At 30.3% G+C, this 22,554-nt stretch overlaps 2 protein-coding genes across 2 annotated transcripts; one reads left to right on the top strand and one right to left on the bottom strand.

The window, feature by feature from the left end:
* The first annotated feature begins 180 nt into the window (after positions 1-180).
* Positions 181-22,103, top strand: LOC139823370 (soluble guanylate cyclase 89Da). The gene is made up of 18 exons (XM_071795845.1): positions 181-538; positions 4,376-4,575; positions 5,374-5,567; positions 5,755-5,888; positions 6,053-6,289; positions 6,426-6,628; positions 6,704-6,811; positions 6,915-7,083; positions 7,159-7,302; positions 7,524-7,677; positions 7,877-7,986; positions 8,395-8,484; positions 17,806-17,971; positions 18,751-18,910; positions 19,020-19,225; positions 19,779-20,002; positions 20,603-20,660; positions 21,289-22,103. The coding sequence occupies exons 1-18, from the start codon at positions 497-499 to the stop codon at positions 21,420-21,422; spliced, it is 2,733 nt and encodes a 910-aa protein (XP_071651946.1). The 5' UTR covers positions 181-496; the 3' UTR covers positions 21,423-22,103.
* Positions 8,991-13,255, bottom strand: LOC139823374 (trypsin-1). The gene is made up of 7 exons (XM_071795848.1): positions 12,860-13,255; positions 12,245-12,422; positions 10,844-11,006; positions 10,540-10,748; positions 10,138-10,340; positions 9,761-9,815; positions 8,991-9,621 (listed from the first exon to the last, which is right to left on the bottom strand). Exons 1-7 carry the CDS (start codon positions 12,926-12,928, stop codon positions 9,506-9,508), a joined length of 993 nt encoding a protein of 330 aa, XP_071651949.1. The 5' UTR covers positions 12,929-13,255; the 3' UTR covers positions 8,991-9,505.
* Positions 22,104-22,554: the final 451 nt, after the last annotated feature.

Raw genomic sequence — 22,554 nt, 5'->3', positions numbered from 1 at the left:
TAATAAAAGAATCTTTTAGCTATATAATTAATAAATCACCCTCGTAAAACTGCACCGTAAATAATATCAGCAACAAATAGTTGCGAGTTAAAATTTATTTCGAAGCAGGCGTGTAAACGCCTGAACAAACGATAAAGTCTGCGCACACGCATCGCGTACATCTCTCCAACTCATCCTTGTTGGGTTGAGTAACCCTCAAGCCACAGTCGAAACTGGATCCGCCGCGCATCATTCGACTTCCCTCTCTCCCACTGCATCAGAGGGAGTCTATTGTTCAAACGACAGTGGATATCGCGGTTGGGATCCTGATGGCGCGAAATACTTGTCTTCCGAACGTCGCGATTACAATGAAGCAAGATAATGCGAAGAATTTCGATCTACTCGTATTGTAAGATTGCGAAAAAATACGCTTTCATAAATTCACTGAGGGAATACTATTTAATTAACGAACGTCTAATCAAGTAAATAAGCCGAATTTGTGAGCGCATTCGTCAAGATGTACGGGATGCTGCTGGAAAGTGTGCAATATTTCGTGCAGGTCGGTAAAGTGCGAACACATCATAGAACTGGCATTGTGTATTTGACTAACTTGGAATATATATTTTTGGAGAATGATTGAGTTTGAATTAAAATTTTATTTCTTCTTCGTTTTTCTCTTTATGGTAAGTAGCTTTTTCTAAGTAACTGTTTTAAAATTTGGTTTAATTAATTTTTTTCTTGATAATCATATAACTACGAAAGGTAAAAAACATTATTATGAATAAAAATGTATGCTTTATTTTACATAGAATTTTACAATTCAGAAGTGTCCCAAATTAGCATACGTTTTCGATACTTAACTATTAAAAAATAATGTTTTCTGATCAATCTTCCTTCATGTCACACAATTATTTAACATTCTTTTATTATACATATAGCTTTTTTATATTTTAAAATTTTTATATTTCTAGCTTTATTTATTGTGAATAACATGGAGAATAAGTTTGATAAGATTGTAGTGACACAGCTGCTCCTGGATATTTAATTTAAGAAGTTTGAGATTGTGACTGTTGTGCTTACGAAGTACTAGACAATTCTTTTCTGCAATTTTTACAATTTACAAATATTAAAAATCTGTCTGAGTTAGTTTTTTTTTACTTAATTGTTTGATTATTTTTCTTCTTTCATTAATAATATTATGTATACTGGAACTTTCTTCTTCACGCGTATCATATTAAAGAAATACGATCGATCTTTTTTTTGCGTCAAAGTATATTTATCTTTCCGTTGCGCAGATTTTAATGAATCCTATCCGGTTTCCTTTACAAATACCCTCTTTCATCGATAGTATAATTTATTCTCAGAAAAAATAGTTATACTTATACAATAAAAAACAACCTTTATTATAATAAATTTATATAATTGTTTATAAATTTCATAAATTAAAAACAAATAATTTAAGTTACTTTCTGTTACATAATAAAATAAGATTATTATAAGATTATTATTTTTTAATAAAAAGTTAAATGCTTTTATTTGTCAAATACATGTGTGAAAATGCATTTTATATAACATATATTCTTTTATAAAAGTTTACTCAAACTTTATTTAAATTTTTATAAACTTTTATCTAAAGAAAATGTTCAATGTAAAGCATATGTGGTAAGTATTGTAACTAAATATTCTTACGCGATATGCTAATAAGTTTGACAAATGTGTATTAATTGCACGTTCGTCAGCATCCATTTTAATGAACTGTAGTCACCGGATATTGAATTGCTGAGTTAAGGCCAAATGCATTTATCTTTAAATTCTGGAATTTACACTCATTGTAATTTGTCTTTTTGTAGAGGAATAATAGAATCAAAATTAAACAGCTCATTCATCAATCTGTCTAATTCTTTACGATGTTTTAAGCACGATCGTAGAAGCATTTTCCCCCAGTTACAACCAACTGACCCTTAATTGACATTTTTAATTTAATAAAAATGTCAAATTTATTTATTTAAAATATATTACACCTTATGCACCTTTATTACAGCTTATGCAAATTATTTAAAACTATACTGATATTATTATGATCTACAATTATCTTAACATAATATAAGATCGTTACTTGGCGTTTTTAATACAAACATTACCCAATTATTGTTAAAATAAAGTCTCTTTTGTTTAGTCATACACGTGTTATTCAGAAAAGAATACAAATAAACTAACTCTATCTCTTATTCTTTCTGTTTCTCTCATTCTCGTAAAAAGAGTCACTTTATCTTGCAGCATAATTTTACTGAAATCTATATAGTATTGATTTGATATTAATCTTGTTATGTATACATATCCTATATTTGAGAAGATAATGTATACATATGTGTATATACACACATTTTCCATTTTACCTATTACGGAAATAAATTTCACGGATATGATAGACATGTGTGATAAACATTACATATTCACCAACCATTTCTTCATGATTTCATCACGAAAACAAAAATTTACATTCAAACTTCAATGTTAAATTTCTTAATCAAAGTGTATTTTATATCACAATACTAATAAATATTACTTATCAAAAACTATATAATATAATTATCGCTTTGCAATAGAACTATTTGTCATTATTCTCCAAATTTTTTTTTATTATTTTTTTTAATAAAAAAAGAAGAGGATTAAGTTACAAAATTTAATAATAATTAATGTTGTATATAAGCTTCAAGTTATAATTATTTATGCATGTAAATGTTTTAAATAAGTATAAGTGTTTTGTTTATCGATATCGGTATCGATATTACAACTTTGATATCATCACATTAATTAATTTCATATGTTTTGTTTGTTTCTTGAGAATCGTCGCGAAGCGATCTATGTACTTGTAATGTGTGTCACGTACTTACGAAGGAAACGTTTCGTAGGTAGGTACGTAATAAACGAAGTACTTGAATATGAATGCATTTAAAAGACTTCCTTTTAGTCTCTGACGCCTTAATTGTACAAAGTTTTAAAAATAGCATCTCATTCTAACATCATATAAGGTCGACTTTATTGATTTGTTTTGATAATATCTTGCTTCCTCTTATATGCCACTTTTAATGTGTTAATGTGTTAATTTGTAATTATATACTTTGCTTTGATACTCTTCTACATTATTTTTTTACATAAAGTATAACTTCGGTTACATAGAAATATTTCTTTAATAGTACTTTATTGTTAGATATACAATGCATAATGACAGTATTATCAGTTTTATCAGTTAATAATACAAAACTCTCTAATAAAATTATTAATTAAAATGGATTATGTATTATAACGTTAATTATTATAGATACTAATTTTCTTTATTTTGATGTATTTTTTAGTGCGTATTTTTTATAAAAATCAAATTATTTATAATAATTCTTTAAATTTTGCTTAAAATTTTAAACATACACGTTTATATTACAATAAAAATACTTTAAAAATATTGAAATGTATATAGCTAATTGTTCATTGGATCGTTTCAATCTATAATTTGCGTGTTCATTTGCGATATGGTTCCTAAGAGCCTTTCTCATTAAAGATCACATATTCATTTTCGTGACCGCCTGTCGTACTCATAATAAAAGAAACATTAATTGACGTAAGGGAACTAGGAAATTGGTTTGATTATCCCAATCGATTTATAACTGATCCGTAGAACCTATCGTCTGGCACGTAACGAGGATATTATCACAGATATTTCTCTTTAACAAATAATACTTTACGTTCAGCTTATATGCATTATATTATATTTTTTATTTACATTAAATTTTATTTTGAAAGTCTTAGTTGAGAAAAATATAAATAAATATTAACTTATTATTTTAATATATTATAGCTTTTATTACAGAATGTTTCACAACTCTATCCACCTTATATATATGTATCTCTCTGAAATTTCAAATAATACGAAAAAACATTTTTGAAATTTCGGCTTTATCTATCTATTCTTATACTTACATGATCAAAGCTAGACTTATTATTTCGGATGTAAAGAAACCGGTAGATAATTCTATGAAATAAGAGTGTTGAACTTTCCACATTTCAGTATCGTTAAGTCTTTCATTGAAAGTTATCCATATGAAATTTCTATTTGAAGAACAATTAAGTTAAAATATTCCTTATTTAAATGAAGAAATTTAAAGAAATTCAATGTTTTCTATAAGCTATCCGTTTTTTCTATTACTTGAAATAGCAAAGATATGGAGGTGAATAAAGAGTGGGACACTATGTATAACAGATATTTATTTTCCATTTATAATTACCTACCTAGCATTCATATATAATTTTTAATAATACATTAAATGTTACTCGTAATTTTACTAGTAATAAGTTAGGAATAAAGATATATTAGACAGAAAACTAAAAATATTTTTTGCAGTTAGAATTTGGCGAAGAAGTATGGCTTCGGATTCTGGAGAAAGCTGATTGCAAACACATGGTTTTTAATACAAGACAAATATATCCAGATGAGCTAATGACTAATTTAGCTACGGCTCTTGCCGCATGTACTAATGATTCCATGGATAATGTTATGCAATTTTTTGGAAAGTGCTTCGTTAGATTTTTCAGTAATTTAGGGTAAGTTCTACCTTTAAAAAACGTAAAACAAAAATTGTATCAACAGTTCTATATAATTTTTGAAATATAATTAATCGCCACTGGAAATATCGTTAATTTCGGCCATAAAGTTAATCGCAACATAAGTATCCCTTATATTAATGATAAATGAGTAATTAATTTTTTCATGCATTTTTAATAGTTAGTTGATGTATTACCCGAATATATCTATTAACCTTTAACTACACGGGCGGGTCTGGCTGGATAGCTATTTTTACATATTTTCTCAGTTATGCGAAATATCAGTTATGTGTTTTATTTATTATGTATACTCTAAAACTTACATTACTTGTAGAGAAAACAAAAAACTTGTGAGGATCCCTGCAGATCTCACCTGTAACTATATATGTTACTAAAAATAATGTGCACTTAAAAGTTAATATTTAATAAATAAAAAGAATAATTCTTTTTATTACACATGTGCTTCTTTTTCCATTAAAGTATAATCCATAATTTAAAAGGCTTTATGACCGATTCTTGAATATTTATTTTACGAAATTTTTTTCATCCCGGCATTCGATATTTGAGCGCTCCAATTTCATATGTTCAATTACACGTATCCTTTACACCGCGGAAAATTGATGCGACAGAAACCGAGATATAGAACTTAGGAAAATATGCATGGAGGTTTAATATACGTGTTAGTCCAATCGATTAGTTTAATTATAATTACTTGTGTATCATCTATTTCGAAAATACTTATACAATTTACATGAAAATTAATGCAATTTGCATATAATGCTTACTTTATTTTGTTAGGTACGACTGCACTGTAAAAGCAACTGGTCGTTATTTTTGTGATTTTTTACAAAGCGTAGACAACATTCACATGCAAATGAGATTCACGTATCCAAAAATGAAGAGTCCTTCCATGTATACAACGCATGTAGATCCACAAGGTGTTGTTTTAGTTTACAGAAGTACTCGACAAGGTTTCACGCATTATTTTATGGGTAAGAGTTTATTCTTTCTTCTTACATTATAAATACGAGAAAAAAAATTATGTATTGCTATTATCAAAACTTTCATACATATGAAAGAAGAAAGATATAGATATTATATATGATCAGTAATTCTTTAGTTTAACTACATTTTATCTAATATATTTTCTATTACATACATAATACTCTTTCTTTTTAGGACAATTATTTCAAATAGCGAAAGAATTATATAATACAGAACTGGATATTAAAGTATTGGAAACTTCAAATAATATTCCAGGATCTCGAAATGTGATGGTTAAATTTCGTATTAATTTCGATAACCGTGAATACGTAAGTTTAAATTTCAACAATTGATTTAACTTTTTATTAAAAATATTTTGTATTTTTTTTTAATTTAGATAGAATTAATAATATACATACTATACATATATAAGTATATATAAAATTTTGCTTAACATTCAATTTTTAACGCTACAATTTACATTGGGAATTAGATTGCGAAGACCAATAGAATGAAAGCACCACTAGATCTTGAATTGCCACCTGTATCTTGCACATTTTTCTTACGTCTTTTTCCGTTTGGTGTCATAATGAACAAGGACATGCGAATACTAGGAGTTGGTGATAAATTACTTGAAGCATGGGGTGGCACCACGTCCATTTTGAACAAGCATGTTATTGAAATATTCAAATTAAGAAGACCGAAAGGAATTTCGTTTACATGGGGAAACGTAAGTAATAAAAATTATATTTTGGAAGTCGCAACGTTAGTTTTATAAATTATGATAACATTTTCAATTGTCGTATAGATGTACATATGTACATAAATACAACGTGCAGATATAGTTATAAACGTTATATTTTCAGGTAATATATTTGCATTCAGTGATATTCGAATTGGAACTCATCAGGGCAAGCGATCATGATTCTTCGATAAATTCAGATGAAATGCCAAGCACAAGCAGTAGTTTAGATAGGCGTGGGAGTCAAGGTGCACGAAGTATCTTGTTAAAAGGTCAAATGAGGCATATTGAAGATATTAAAGCTATTATATTTCTCTGTAGTCCTTTGTAAGTTCCCGATGTCATCATAATTACATTTCCCATAGCATAACTCATTTGTAATCGATTGTCTTGTTGCAATAGAATCAACAGTTTAGACGAACTTCTCAATATGGGTCTGTATCTGAATGATCTAAATCCTCACGGTTTGAGCAAAGAACTGGTGTTGGCAGGATGGCAACATTGCGGAAGGTACAATTTCTAGTCATGTTCTCAAATGATGGAAAAAATTATGTTACCTAAAATTGAATACACTTTGTACGATTTTTCGGATATCTGTATTATTTATTTGCAGATTGGAAATGATGTTCGAGAGGGCAGAGCAAAGATCGATTGAACTAGAAAATAGCTATGCATTACTGGATCGCTGGAAGAACAAGAGCGACGAGCTTTTATATTCTATGATTCCGCAAACGGTGGCAGATCGATTGCGAGCCGGGGCCAGTCCGTTGAGCACTTGCGAGGTGCGTAAACAGACTTCGCAAATTTCGATCTATTTCATCCTGTCTAATAACTACTTGAAAATATTTCATTTACAGTCATTTGAATCAATAACGGTTCTTTTCTGTGAATTATGTGACTTTGATTATTCGACCATCGAGGGAGCGATGGACATCGTCTTATCAATGAACGCCGTTTTTTCTTGTTTCGATACGCTAATGGATCAGTTTAACGTGTATAAAGTAAGATTATACATTTTGTTAGAAATTTCATATATTATTCCATTTCAGATAATGTAAGATTTAATTTGATTGCATAAACAAAAACATTTGTTATGGAGACATTTTATTACGTCTGAAAATATTATCGAGTCATGAAGATAATGTTTCTCTGAGTATGACGTCGTCGATCGCACTGCATGTGTAATTGTAAGTATCATTTGCTATTTACAATAATGTGACAGGTGGAGACCGTTGGTCGCGTGTACATGGCAGCTAGCGGAGCACCGGACAGAAATGAAAACCATGCACAGAACGTCGCCGACGTTTCTCTACAACTCATCGAGCATGTCCGATCTCTCAAATTACCCTCCGGACTGGATATACGAATCCGCATAGGTAACCATCCTATACCCAGTCGTTCAATTGCTCGAACATAATATATTCCCTTGTGTCTTTTGAGATATGGCTTCGTTTCTTTTTCTCGACGCGTCGAATAATTTTATCTTCATGCAAGACTGACGATCGTATTACACGCAACGCAACGAATGCATAAGAAACGAACTGAGATAATAGTATTTATCTTAAAACTTCTCAGGGATTCATTCTGGGCCAGCGGTTGCCGGTGTGGTCGGTCTCAAAGTACCGAGATACTGTTTCTTCGGAGATACTGTTAATACGGCCTCCAGAATGCAAACCACTAGTCTGGTAATATAGCTATCTTATCTTTCAAATAAATAACATTGAATATAATATCTAATCTAAATATAATATACGATCTAGGATCGTTTCATCCGGTATGGATTGATTTTTATTCTTATATTACTTTTTCGTCGTAAGAAGTAATGACTAAAAAAGTTAATATTCATAATTCAATCATTTTTTATAAAAAGGAGCCAAATATCTAAACTGACGATTTAACTTCAATTTCGTTATCAAGAAACAGTTCAATAAGTTATCGTTATATCAATTACGCATAACGTAAATAGCGTTTATTATGACAGTTTCGATTTGTATGTGAAAAAAGATTTATAAACATTTATAAAAATCAGTTTTTATCTTCCCTTTTCTGGATTCTAATATTTTCGCATTATTTAACTGAATTGTATGGCGTAGCCAGGAAAGGTGCACATTTCTTCTAGCACCAAAGCTCTGTTACCAAAAGGTCATTATCATACCGAATCACGTGGAGTTGTCTGGGTAAAGGTTCGTATTATGAAAATCTTCATTGATTAATAATGTCACATATCACATATATATATATATATATATATATATATATATATATATAATTATATATTATTTATTATGTAAAGGGAAAGGGAGAAATGGAGACGTACTGGTTGCAATCAGCGGCAAATAACAAAATGAAAGAAGAAATTAATTCAGACGATGAAAACGCAGTAATTAAAAGTCTTTTAGCCACTAGTATATAAAGCCTTAATATTAAAATAAATAAAACCCATATAGTATAATTGTTATAAAAATGTATGTTTCATTTGGTAAAAAAAAACCAACTGTTGACTATCTATTCCTTAATATATACAGGCCTTGATCGTGTACAATAAACAAAATTATTCAAGTTTTATAAAAGATAATTGTCATTAAAAAATTATTACACATATATTGGACTTAAATTAATTATAAATGTCATATTAATATAAATATATCAATAACAAGATGTGCATACACGACGTGCACATATATTTTACATTACTAATTCATTGCGTGGTGTAAGCAATATTGCAAATAGATAATGAGTTTCACCGAAATTCCAAGTTGTCCGATTACGAAAAACAGAGAAAATCTTGTCACTTCTTTCTCCTAAGTACACATTCTATATTGTGAATATTGACCAAAGTGAAGAGCGACGGACGTGCCTTATTTTTAATCATTGTGTACACAGCATTGTATGCGCAATTTACATATATCATACATGATGTTATATAGTAAAATATCATAGTAAAATGTCTCGTATTATATCATATATGCATGCTATCGTGAAACATTACGTACACTTACGTACGTAATAGAAGTAAATAAATATGTGTTAAATAATTATCGTGTCACGAGGCAATGAATTCTTGATTGTATAATGCCAATACGAATTGTTAATGTATGTTTCATTGTGCACTTCATTGATTGTTTCTGTAACTTGTACATTTTCCGTCATTATATGAATAAATTAACTAAAATAAATATGTCAGTCTATATTTAAAATTGCATATCAGCAATAGCAACCATCTTTCGTGTTGCTTGCAATCCATGAAAGGAATCGGTTTACTCTGGTATAAACCCCAGGATATCCGGGTTGCGCGCATCCCTCGCCCCAGGATACTACCCCTGCAAATTTAGAGAGTTTTTAAAATTTGTTTACCTTTTTCCTTTCGTTTCTCTAAAAGTAATTTTTTACAGTTTCTTTAAGTTTTACACGTATCGCCTGTATTATTAAATAATTAACACAATTTAAAGTTAAACTTACCAACTACCTGGTGAACACTATTTTTTTCTATGTGCAACGGACCACCGCTGTCCCCCTATAATGTGATAATGTAAGAATTTACATTGTAATTCTTTCTTTAAAATTTACAATATTTTACATTCATTAAAAATACATGCTGGACAAATATTCTATTAACATTTTTATCTGTTTCATTTATTATTTATCGTATTTTTATTATAATTATTTCCATATTGTGTCCACACATTATTTTCATAATTTAATTAAAATTTTATATTTCAAAACATACGCTATAAAATTTATGTTCTATTTATTTAAAATAAACAGTTTAAATATTCATCTACTTAACATTACTTCTTTAATTCGGTAATTTAAAATGAATACGACTTTTTGCTTACTTGACACGAATCCTTGCCGCCTTCCTTGAAACCCGCACATAGCATATTATCTGTTATCCTGCGCGATGGGTACTTCGTAGCGCGGCATTCTTTGTTTGTAAGAATAGGAACAACTACTTCCTGTAAAAATTGCGATATCGAGCCACCTTCCTTGACGGCACCCCATCCGGTCACTATACCTTTTTCGCCGGCGAAGGTTTTTCCTGAAAACAGATAATAAATTCGTAATCTATCACACATTCGAATAAATTTAAATTGTTTATAAATTATTTAAAAATCTATTTTCTAAAAATCTAAAAGATCTAAGATTCGTGATATCTCACTTTTAACAAATAAAATTATTTTTTAATAAAATTAACGACACTTATATACATATATATGAATACGTAAACTAAAAGATACCTTGTTCTGGGAGACAAGCAGGTCGCATCAAACCTTCGAACGTGATAGCATTCCTTAGCTTAAGGAGTGCAATATCACTGTCGTAATTGGTAGTAGAGTAACCACTGTGTTTGATTGTTTTTTCCACTTGAAAATCCTGCGTTTTGCTTTCACCGGTCAAGTTGCGGTCATGTTCCAATATTCGGACAATCAATTTATTCGCATCGAATCTATCAAGAAGAATCTAATTAATTATCGTTTTGCACATACGCATATACACACATATTCAATGATGATCAAAAATCGGACTGAACAGATGAATCACCTGTCAATGCAATGAGCGGCCGTTAGCACATATCGTGAATTTATGACTGTACCACCACAATAAAATTGTCCTCTGTACATCAATAGGGCCATCCAAGGATACTGATTGACAATCGTCTCAACGCCTCCGACAATACGATTGTGTTTATTTGTCAAACCACAAGCTATAAATAATACATATATCAATATTTTACTATTTTATTTATACTATATTATACTATATTATACATATATATATATATATATATATATATTACGGGCAATTTGATAATGGCCGGGCATTATGCATAATTCCCAATTTGTTCGGTCAATATGATTAATAGAGAAGAATTAATCAAATTGCCCGGTCATTATGCATATTTCCCAATGCTAAATGGTCATTTTGATAAATCATCTCATTTTAGTTTATTTTTCCGGCAATCTTAAGCCCCTTGCACAAGAAGCGATAGTGATAGCGATAGCGACAGCGACAAAGTTGCGAACAAAGGTATAGCTTTGTTGGCAACCTTGTCGCTGTCGGTATCGCTATCGCTATCGCTATCGCCTATTGTGCAAGAGGCTTGTTAGTGACGCGCTTTAAAAGTATTTAATTGTTTAAAGCGCGTCACTAACATACATAGATTAGATGACGCGCTTTAAAAGTATTTAACTGTTTAAAGCGCGTCACTAACCTATATCTCGCTTCGCGGGGCAGAGCGACACTTTTTTCTGCCAGATTCGGTCGTTTTGTGCAAAAACGCGTCGATTAAGCCTAAGTTCAACAAAATCGGTGAGAAGGCCACTATTCTGCACATTTACCAAATAATTTATTAATTTGTCTATTATAAATTATGTCTAAACACAAAATATAAAATATTTTAGTGCATGAACTCATTGTAAGTAAGAAAGTTGAAATTATAGACAGACTGCCATTCTTTTTAGAAAGATATTTTAATATGTTAATCACATTTCCCACTTGTCTGTGGGCATTATGCATAATGACCGATCAGTTTGATTAATTTGACCATTTTTGTTTTTATTATTCAAATGTCCCGAAAGAAGCGGGAATTATGCATAATGTCCGGATTAATCAAATTGCCCGTAACATATATATATATATATATATATATACGCTATATAAACTTCCTTTTGTTAAATATCAATCAATCAACTAATAATATACAATTGAAGTAAATAATATTTCTGATAACAGTAGTAACACAATTAATAAAATAAATTTCGTATTTTTTTATACATACTACAATAACTTATAATAGATAAAATTGAGAAATTCATTATTATATTAACTTAAAGATTATTTCAAAAATAAAATTTAATTTAATTAATTTAGATACATTGTACATTATATAATTAATCTAGGATTTAATATGATAGTAAATTAAAAAAATATATGCAAACATACTGCATTTGGTACAATTCTTTGGTTGTGGTGGTTCTACGACTGTTGGTGGATATTGTGGATATGGTGGATATGGTGCCACCGAACCGAACAACCATTCCCAGAATCCTTTATCATTGTTAATTCCACTTGTGCTATTCGAGTTTTCTTCCTCCACACGTATAGTTAAGTTTGACTGCAACTGTTATTTAAAACATATTGTTTTATATTATGGATTGTAATATTTGTATTACACAAGAGTGTCACACACCAATAAAAGATACAAAACTTTTTATATTTATTGCACCTATTAATTGCATCTGTATAAAAGTGTATATTTTAATGCAAAATATATATGAGTTTATTATTAAAATATTTAATACTAGATGTAAAAAATACGTAAAAAAGACGGTATTTAATAAATTATTCATGTAAGAATAATTCACTCTTTTTAAATTAGCAAATAAATTGCGAAGAAAATATTATAAATTTGAAAGTTTCTATGCAAATTTCTCTATATAGTTCGTTTTTATATATATCTGTGTTTTTTATTGTTCAATAAATTAGTTTAAGAAATGCTTTATTGATAAATGGTAGTAAATGTGCGAAAACACTACACTATTTACACATCGACGATACCTCATTATCAACGGCGACTGTTATTGCGACTGCGACAAGTGTTAATAACAATATAAACCGAAACAGCATTATTTCTTGCACTTCAAAATCTCGCACCGCTGTGTGTTGTTTCCTACTGTGCACTGAGAAGTAAGTATCAAACCGAGCTGATCCACCACACTTCCTGCTGAGGCAGTATATACTTTCACACAAGCCGTCGATTCGGTGTCACGTCTTTATTTATACGGAATAGTGGACAAGCCGGTAGCAGAAGTGAAAATTTAGGCTAGCGGTAAATTCACCGCAAATAAATGTCGTAAGCATGTAAGAGATCTGCTAAAGTTCGCTAAAGACGGTGTATCTCTTGCTCAGATAATTCCTTTTCCTCTTTCTCCCGTGATTTCTCTTCTCAGAATAAAAAAAGGGCAGAAGCGAATGTCCCAATTAAAAGTAATTTATAAGGAATAAAAAATACAAAATATATAAGCTTTTCAAAGAAAAAAATTTTTTTTAAATTCTTTTTAAATATTTTTTGTAAATTGTTTTTGAAAAATAAAATTACTACATATATTTTTAAAAATTAATTTTTATTTTTTATCAAAATTTCTTGTATTTTATTATAAAATAAGCATAATATTTGTAATGAATGTTTTAAGAGACATAAATACATTAGACAAGAATTCTGTTATGGAATTGTCGGTGCATTTTTACAGATAAAATAAAATGTAGTAATTGTAAATTATATAGGACAAATTAAATATGTTAAAAAACAGTTTTTAAATAAAGTATTATAAAAATTAGTGTTTTTTGTACGTACACGATTAAATTTATATTACCATATGAATAGAGAGAGTCATACATTATACATCTTACTTTCGAAGTCGTATATTTGAAAGTTTAATGAGTCTCATTGCAATTTGTGCATTCTGATTTAAAGACACGTTTTTACAAATCTTTAGCATTATGATATAAGCGTGTGTCACGTTGCATAAAGCGATACATCCATAATATTCCAAGTGACATGGAAAACGACAGTTCGTTTGGCAGGTTCCTGTCTTTATCTTTATCGGCACTGCTCCGTCTGATCCGATTTATCATAACTTCGATTATTGCTGAACAAACAAGATAAGATGCGCGGCAGGGCAACAGATTGTACACCACCTGTAACCCGTGACAGTGGGTCAAGGTATATAGGTAACGAGACCCTCATGCGGGCGAGACGCATTACCTTATTGTCTCGATGTACGTCTAACTTTATCAGAAGCCTTGCTTTATTTTCATTTATCTTCAGGGTTAGATTAAATCTGCGATGTGATCTCTTCACGGGCACAAATTTAGTGTCACAGATAATATTAAAGGTCGATTACACGTAATTTCTAAGCAGAGTTTAAGGTAGCAAAGATAAAAGAAAAGCCCCAAAAAACCATTAAGATGTGATAAAAAAGGCAAATCCTTTCTGATTATATTAAGTTGGTTAATTAAATAACACACATATACAAGCGCGCACACATACATACACGGGAAAAGTAGAGAAGAAAAAGTATTTATACAAGAATATTAATCAATGAGGAAAATTTTATTCGCCAGTGGATAAATAACGGTATAAGAATTCTTTGACTATAACTGGCAATTTAATTAAAAAGTCAACACGACGTTTTGACTCTAATTCGAGTCCTTTTCAAGTGTATAAATATTCTTACAGAGCAATTTATTCGTCACGACAATGTGCCTGCATGTCAGATATAATGAATGCTTATGCGTTGTAAAGAGATAGAACATGGTCAAATATTAAAAAAGTAAAAATTGATTGTGTCAGGAGACACGTCTGCACTTCTCGGTAACGGACAACACAATGAGTGTGAAAAGGACGCGATTTAGAGTCGAAACATCGTGTTAACTTTTTAATTAAATTGCCAGTTATAGTCAAAGAATTCTTATACCGTTAAGAATATTAATAATGTCACGCTACATATTCAATTGCAATTTTAAAATCGTATACATATTTTAAAATTGCGATTTTAAATATAAACGTAATTTTCATGCACGTCAACATAGCTAACATCTTAGAAAATATTTAAAAATTTACTTTAACGTTCTTTTTCATCTCTAATTGTCTCAAAGATATGGGTCCGATTCAGTTTCCTAAAATATTTTGTGTATACATATGACAAGCAAGATAAATAAAAAATGCAAGATAAAAAGTTAAATTCGAGGTATACTTTTATCGCGCGCGTATCATGTATGTGTATGGCTGCGGTCCACTTGACGCTACAAATGCTTCGAAGCATTCCTCTTCTCTTTTCTTTCAATGAAGAAAGAAGGAGAAGAAGAACGCTACAAAGCATTTGTAGCGTCAAGTGGACCGCAGCCTATATCTGTTAGTTAACAAGAAAAGAAATGATTATAATTCTCGAAAATTTAACGAGTTCAGCGTAATTAAACAATTCGATTCTTTAATAATTTACAAACGTGTTATTTGTTATTTGGGCCTCGCCTCGGATTCCACTGCATTGATTCACATTGACTAATGATTATACGCGAGCCATGTAACTTGCGACACACATAAGTAAAAATAAAATTATCTGTAAGTCAAATTACAAAATATGATGTGTTACCCACCTTGAAAACGTGTGAATATAAATAAACAATGCGGAATCAGTTCAGTTTTATTCATGTTGTAAAAATTGCACTGTTAATTGAAAATCTTTTTGTATGCATTTTTACATTGCAAATCAGGTGTTTGTTGCACAAATCTCTATATAGCCCTTATTCCAGATGACTAGAAATCCTTGAAAAACCGCAAACGTTTTATTAGCTCGCGGACTCATCACATTTTTATGATTTGTAACCGCAATCTTAATAGTCCGAGGAAATTGTATAAACTTCTTCCTTTCATGTCATAGATTTGTTCTAGCTCAATGAAATTGATGACAAGGACAAATCATTATTACACTGACCCTGGTTACTGTAACCACAATAGCATCCTATGATGTTTAGCAAATATTAGGAACTTCTAAGAAGCCGCAAACGTTTTATTTGATTGCGGACTCGTCACATTTTTTATTCTAACTGCAAATATTAGAAACTTCTAGAGAAACTTTCAATATAATATGTTTATATCAGTCATATTTAATTCAAAATAATTATCACAACACTATTTACTCTTTCATGACATAATTCACGTTATAAAATTGTATCATATAGTATAACATATTTATAAACTAATGAATTTTTTTAAATTACTTCCCTGATTACTTCTCTTAGCATACATATTTGACTGACCACTGAGTTTATTATCGTACGCATACCACATCAGAAGATGGTTTCAGCCGTGCATAATAACGATTAGTCTTCACACCAGACGCTCGCACGTGAAGATCACATCGCAAATCACTTTCTTCGAGAAAAAAAAATGCAACCAATTTCATAAATATGTATTCAAAGAACGTGTCTTACGGAATAATAATAACAAAAATAAAAATTCGATATTTCAGCGACTCTTTGCGTGGGGCATAACGAGCGAAATTCTTGCAATTAATTACTTTGCTCGCGAAATTTATCAAGATGATTTATCACCATCTATCAAAATCACCGTCATTATCATCATCAACGTTGTCGTCGTCATTATCGCTGACACTGTCGTCGTAGTTATCATACCGCGACAATGAATCGGAACGGCCATGGGGCGCGGTGGCATTCGCGTTCATTCGCTGACGAAATTGACATTGATCCAGTCTCGGTGGATCCCTGAAATGAAGGGTCGCTGCGAGAGGAGGTGGACCGGGTTGACATTGGACGTTCGTGGTGGCCGGATGGTCGATTGCGCCATAAGCCGTCGCGCTTGTACGTACGCGCGCAAACTCTCATTGTGCTCGTACCTGCGGCGGTACTTGTGCAGGTGAGACAACGGGCGCGTACACCGACCGCCCGGGTGATTTAAAGGCTGTCACATGCAACATCTGCCAATGCAAACGCACCACTCAAGGTTGACGATCCCCACCCGAGACACGCGGCTGGGCTTTTTCATTAGTTATAATTTACTATAAAACGGCAAAACGGCCGAGATACCTTTAGACTTTTCACGCTACGGATGTAAGCACGTGCGCGGGCCCGAAATTTCGCGACAAAAAAAGTTTACCGATTGGCACGGATTACTTACCGGCAACCGCACGGCATGGACGGTTACGCAAGAACGAGATACATTTTTGTGCTATTTTTATGCCTGGGCTGCTGTTATGCATTGCCTCGTGTGGTAAGTTTAAATAATCAATTAAGTATATAGATGGCTTACGTTTATGATCGAGAAGACGCTAATAAAAGTAGCAATAATAATATCCCGTTTTCATTAGTCTAAATTTACATTTAAACAACTCGACAGAACCATAATATAAGAGTCAATAAGAGTCAATAAGATATTAACGTATAACGTAACAAGATGTTAACATATAACATATATTAACATAATTAGTTTGAACAAATCATTAATTTTTAATTATATTCTTTTTATAATTATATCAAGTATCTCAAGCTTTATATATTCATGTACTACGTGTTATATTATGTATTATGTCAGTCAAATTAATTAAAAAACAATTTAAAAACTACTTGCTTAATCATTAATAAAGAATAGGGGTTAAGTTCTTTAATATATTTTATTTAATATCTTTTAATATTGCTTTTTAATATATCTTATTTTTATGTTTTCTCTAAATTTCTGCAAAAACACGAACAGTTCAAAAATGATGCATTTCTTTTCGAAAATGTTATGCACAAAATATCGTTAAAAAATATTTTTGTACAATAATTTCCTAATAGAGAAATAATCATGTATATACACACGGGTTTTTTCATAGCCTTTTTTAATGTCAATTATACATTGATCAGTCTTATTACCTAAATTTGCAGAAAATAACATGTAGAATTAGTATAATGTTGAAATATCTATTTATATATTCTTTTCTTTATAGATATTATCGAACAATAGACGGAATTTTCCTACCTCAAATGCTCAAGTGCACTATAACATCACGAATGCTGAAGTTGATTATCGTCCGACAATAGATGAGGTGTCTTATGTCGATTTTGATTCGCTTACGTTCCCTTCTAAAAAGCCGAATGTTTGCAATGATTGCGGTAAATAAAAGCATTTGAGCTAATGTATCTGATCATCATTTGGGAATCTATGCAAGAAACATTGCAAGACCATTATAAAAATCTTGAATTTTTTACATTTTTATATTGGCTACATTCGGAAACTTCATTCGGGTGCACACTAGCGTCGTTCTGTCCTTGTTCAATTTTTAATAAGTAACAAAGACAGAACGATGCTGGTGTGCATTCGAGTGAAGTTTCCAAACGCAGCCATTGTAGCAATAATAGATGCAAACAATCATGCATATTTCAATCTCAATTGATAGAAAAATATACATGTATAATAATTTATTCCTACTAAAATAAATAATATAATACATATATTTATTTTATATATATATGCAAAAAGTGTAATAACTGCGACTTAATATTCTTTAAATGTAAATTAATGGAACTAGCTATAAATATAATAAATGTATAAATAGAACACATATTCTACACATAATAGTGTTACAAAATTATTTATAATTGTATGGAAGTAAAATTATGCCATTTTCTTCTTTGCACAATTTTACACATAATGTTACGATTTACATAGATTAAATAATAAATTTTTTTTTTCGTAATCTTGTTTCACTATGTAAATTTGAAAATATTAAAAAGTACACCTGATGAATATGACTAAATGAGGTTAATAATTCTTTTCAATAGTGCGCAAACTTAATTTATTGTGAATAATTAGGAAGCATGTCGAATAACCTTGCTTCAATCATATTGATTATTGGTTATTCAAGTTATACGCTTGTATTAATGCATTACAGTTTGCGGGCTTGGGAGAAAGACGAGAATTGTTGGCGGCAATGTGACCAGCGTTTATGATTATCCCTGGTTGGTTAGCATGAGTAAGAAAGGGACATTTTACTGTGCTGGAAGTATAATATCACGAAAGCATATACTTACTGCGGCTCACTGTTTGCAAGGGTACGTGTGAAGCAATTACAAATCGCAAATAATTATAAGTTTGCGGATTATACATATTTAATTCCAGAGTTATGTTATAACATACTTACATTGTTAAAATAATTTTTAGATTTGACATTAGAACTATTAAACTTGTTTTGATGGATAGCGATCGATCCTCAGTAGGCAGCAATGCTCTAGTTCGACGTATTAAGTCGGCAGTCATTCACGAAAATTTCCATAGTTACACTTTTAATAATGATATTGCAATCATAGAGATGGATGAACCCGTATCTGTGAATGGCATTGTACGAACAGCATGTTTACCAGAAGACAGTAAGTTATTTCCAATACTAATAAAATATACTTTTTTAAAATATCAGTAAGATATGTATAGACAGTTTTAGAAAAATTTAATATTTATGTTTCATTGATTGACATAATACATTATAAACTATTACGTACAAGTATGTGTGTGCATGTGAGTATCTACATGTATTGCCATTTTATATGTTTATTTGAATCATATCTAAATTACGATATTAATAATCTGCAATATAATATTCAATCTATACGCATAAATATCGCTATATTCCAAGTGTTTCGAGTACCGATATTCACGGACAGTATTAAAAATTTATAATAGTATACGTGACGCAAACTATAGATTTTCAGTACTGTCAGTGGCAGTTCAGTGGCAGTGAATATCGGAACACACCCATTGTTAATATTGAATAAGTTTTGAATTTATCATACGTCTCTAAATTCAAGTTAAAATTTTAGATAACGCTTAAGATAATGCTTAAAAATTTAGATAACGAGTTCTGTTCCAATAGAATCCATGTTGATGCAATCGGCCATAGAAGATATTAGAATTATAAAATTACAGACGTGATTGATTACACCGGAGCCATCGCTACCGTAGTCGGATGGGGTCGAACGGGAGAGACCAAGCCGGTAAGTGACGAATTACGAAAGGTTAATCTGCCAATCTTATCGCAAGAGGAATGCGATCAAGCTGGATACGCGAAAAATCGCATCACTGAAAATATGTTTTGTGCCGGCTACATAATACATCCGGAGGGAGCGGTAGAAGGACGGGACGCTTGTTTCGTAAGTGTTAGCCAGAGTTCAAAATAAATATAAATAATTGATATTTTTTGATAAGAAATACTATATTCATGAAGAAAAATATACGCGCGTATGTGTGTGTGTGTAAATTATTTATAATATTAGCAGAAGATTGTCTTTAAGTTTTTATTAATAAAAATTCTAAAATATTCAATATTGGACATAAATTAATATGTAGCTCAATTTTGTTATCTCATTATTGTATTAACTATCAATACAGTAAGCTATAATTTAAATCCAATTTCAAAAAATTAAATATATCACCTTTTTTATACTACTCTGTGTTTCTACACTGGAAAAAAAATTTCTGCATTTTAGTAAATATTAGTTTGCGTACAACTGTGGCTCCATTTACTAAAATAAAGAAAATTTTCCTCTTTATTAGTACATTTTTTTCTCAGTGAATACACATATGCTAATAAAAAGAAAAATTTTCTTTATTTTAGTAAATGGAGTCACAGTTGTATGCAAACTGATATTTACTGAAATGCAGAAAATTTTTTCTCTCTCTCTCTCTCTCTCTCTCTCTCTCAGTGTGTATATATATATTTTTTTTATTTTTATTTTTATTTTTATTTTAAGGGCGATAGCGGTGGCCCTTTACATGTTAAAGGAATTTATGGACAGCTCGAAGTAGTAGGTATGTATAAATGTATAGTAGTAGGTAATAAACTAAAATCTTATTTTACTTGTAACTTTAAATTTTTTAAATTTAATTTTAAAACTAAAATAATTTTTTTCTCTATAGTTAAACAGAGATATGCATTTCTCTGATATAACAGCTAAATAAAGTATAATATAAGTCAATCGTAGAAAAATGAAGCGTGGAACCGTAACAAGGTGTTGGTGTTCATATATTCTGTACTTAAGTAAAGAATTAACGAATTGTAATGTACACGCTGTACATATACATGTATTCCAACTTAATAGACTGCGCGCCGATTATTTGTCGGACTTGAAACACTTTATTACGGCTCCACGTTCCATTTTTCTACAATTTATTTCTAATCTTATGAGCCTTTCTATAAAAAAAGTAACAAGGAGTTTCAAGTCCGACAAATAATAGGTGCGCAGTCTACTAAGTTGGAGTGCATGTATATGTACAGCGTGTACATTACAATTATTTATTTAAATTAATTTTTTACTTAAGTATAGAATATATGAACACCAACACCTTGTTACGGCTCCATTTTTCTACAATTGATTTCTAATCTTATGAGCCTTTACTATTATATATATAATATAAGTATGTTTTTCCATTTATTCAGGTATCGTTTCTTGGGGACGTGGATGTGGAAGACCCAATTTTCCTGGAATATTTACTAAATTGACGAATTACATCGGATGGCTTAAAGATCACTTAGATGACGAATGTGTTTGTCCTCCACCACATCGACAATAAAATAAATTTGTTACCTATTGTTATGTTGATATGTATCGCGCGGATGTAATTGTCAGAAGAATAGTAAGTGTAATTTTATTTCAATATTTATTTGATCATTAAGTTTACGAAAGGAATAGAAAATAATAGAGAATAAAATGTTGTCGTTCTTTTAATTTCATACTTCAGTTTAATTATAAATATGTAATTTATCTTATATGTCTAAAAATGTCTTTATATTTTACAAGTTTTTCGTATTAGATACTGTATAAACATATAAAAATTATGTCCAGCTATTTTTCTATAGAATAATCACAATACATTATTGTACATTTTCGTGCTATTAATTTATTATAAATATTAATATACATACACACACACACATATATATATAAATATATATAATGTTACATGCATCTAGTCCAATGTATATAATAAAATATTTATGTACTGCGATATTAATTGTGCTACAAATGTCTTGTAAAGTTAGAAAATATGTAGTAAGGAAAACGTAATTAATTTTTATTTCTTCAATGTATTGTACATAAAAGTGTCAGAATGACAAATAGTGTATTTTAAAATCAGTATTTAGTTCAAAAGACATCTTGTATGTTCGCTTCCCTCCTTTCCCCTTCTTCTTATCTTATATAACTCTATTTAAATAAAAAAACCTGTAAAACAATTTAATGTAGGAGCTCTAAATTGCACGTGCTCCTTTTAATGTAGGGGTTACTATTTTATAGTTATTATTGCTATAATATTAGTAAATATAACCTTATACTGAGAAAAAAATAGTTGCAGTTATCAAAACTTCACTATTTTTAATTGTCCTTGTCGGATTATCACAGTGTGACGTCTGTAATTTCTTTCGATATTAGGTTTTTTTTACCTTTATCGAGAAGAAATGTTATGTCGTATCATTATCGAGAGATTAAAAATTTCAAAACACATCTTCTTTACTACAAGTGTTTATTACAGTGGTTTACTACAATTCTAAAAATTATTTGTAAAGAAACTTTTACTATATAATAAAATAGTTCTTATTCACATTATAATAAAAGTTCTCGAATATTATCATTATTGGCTACGTTTACACCCAGCGACCTGATCACGGCCTGACATATATTGGCTGCGTTCGGGGAGCGCGCTATTA

This window comes from Temnothorax longispinosus, chromosome 12 (genome assembly GCF_030848805.1).
Source record: "Temnothorax longispinosus isolate EJ_2023e chromosome 12, Tlon_JGU_v1, whole genome shotgun sequence".
NCBI lineage: Eukaryota > Metazoa > Arthropoda > Insecta > Hymenoptera > Formicidae > Temnothorax > Temnothorax longispinosus.
This window is presented reverse-complemented; position numbering and strand designations above follow the sequence as displayed.

What these genes read in the sequence shown, in the direction of transcription:
- LOC139823374 (XM_071795848.1), bottom strand. Translation starts at nt 12,928, where the DNA reads ATGCTGTTTCGGTTTATATTGTTATTAACACTTGTCGCAGTCGCAATA. An exon ending in GCCGCTCATTGCATTGACAG is followed by an intron (nt 10,749 to 10,843) that starts GTGATTCATCTG and finishes TCTTCTTGATAG; the next exon opens with ATTCGATGCGAATAAATTGA. An exon ending in GCGGCAAGGATTCGTGTCAA is followed by an intron (nt 9,816 to 10,137) that starts GTAAGCAAAAAG and finishes ATCACATTATAG; the next exon opens with GGGGACAGCGGTGGTCCGTT.
- LOC139823370 (XM_071795845.1), top strand. Translation starts at nt 497, where the DNA reads ATGTACGGGATGCTGCTGGAAAGTGTGCAATATTTCGTGCAG. An exon ending in TTTCACGCATTATTTTATGG is followed by an intron (nt 5,568 to 5,754) that starts GTAAGAGTTTAT and finishes CTTTCTTTTTAG; the next exon opens with GACAATTATTTCAAATAGCG. An exon ending in GGATGGCAACATTGCGGAAG is followed by an intron (nt 6,812 to 6,914) that starts GTACAATTTCTA and finishes ATTTATTTGCAG; the next exon opens with ATTGGAAATGATGTTCGAGA.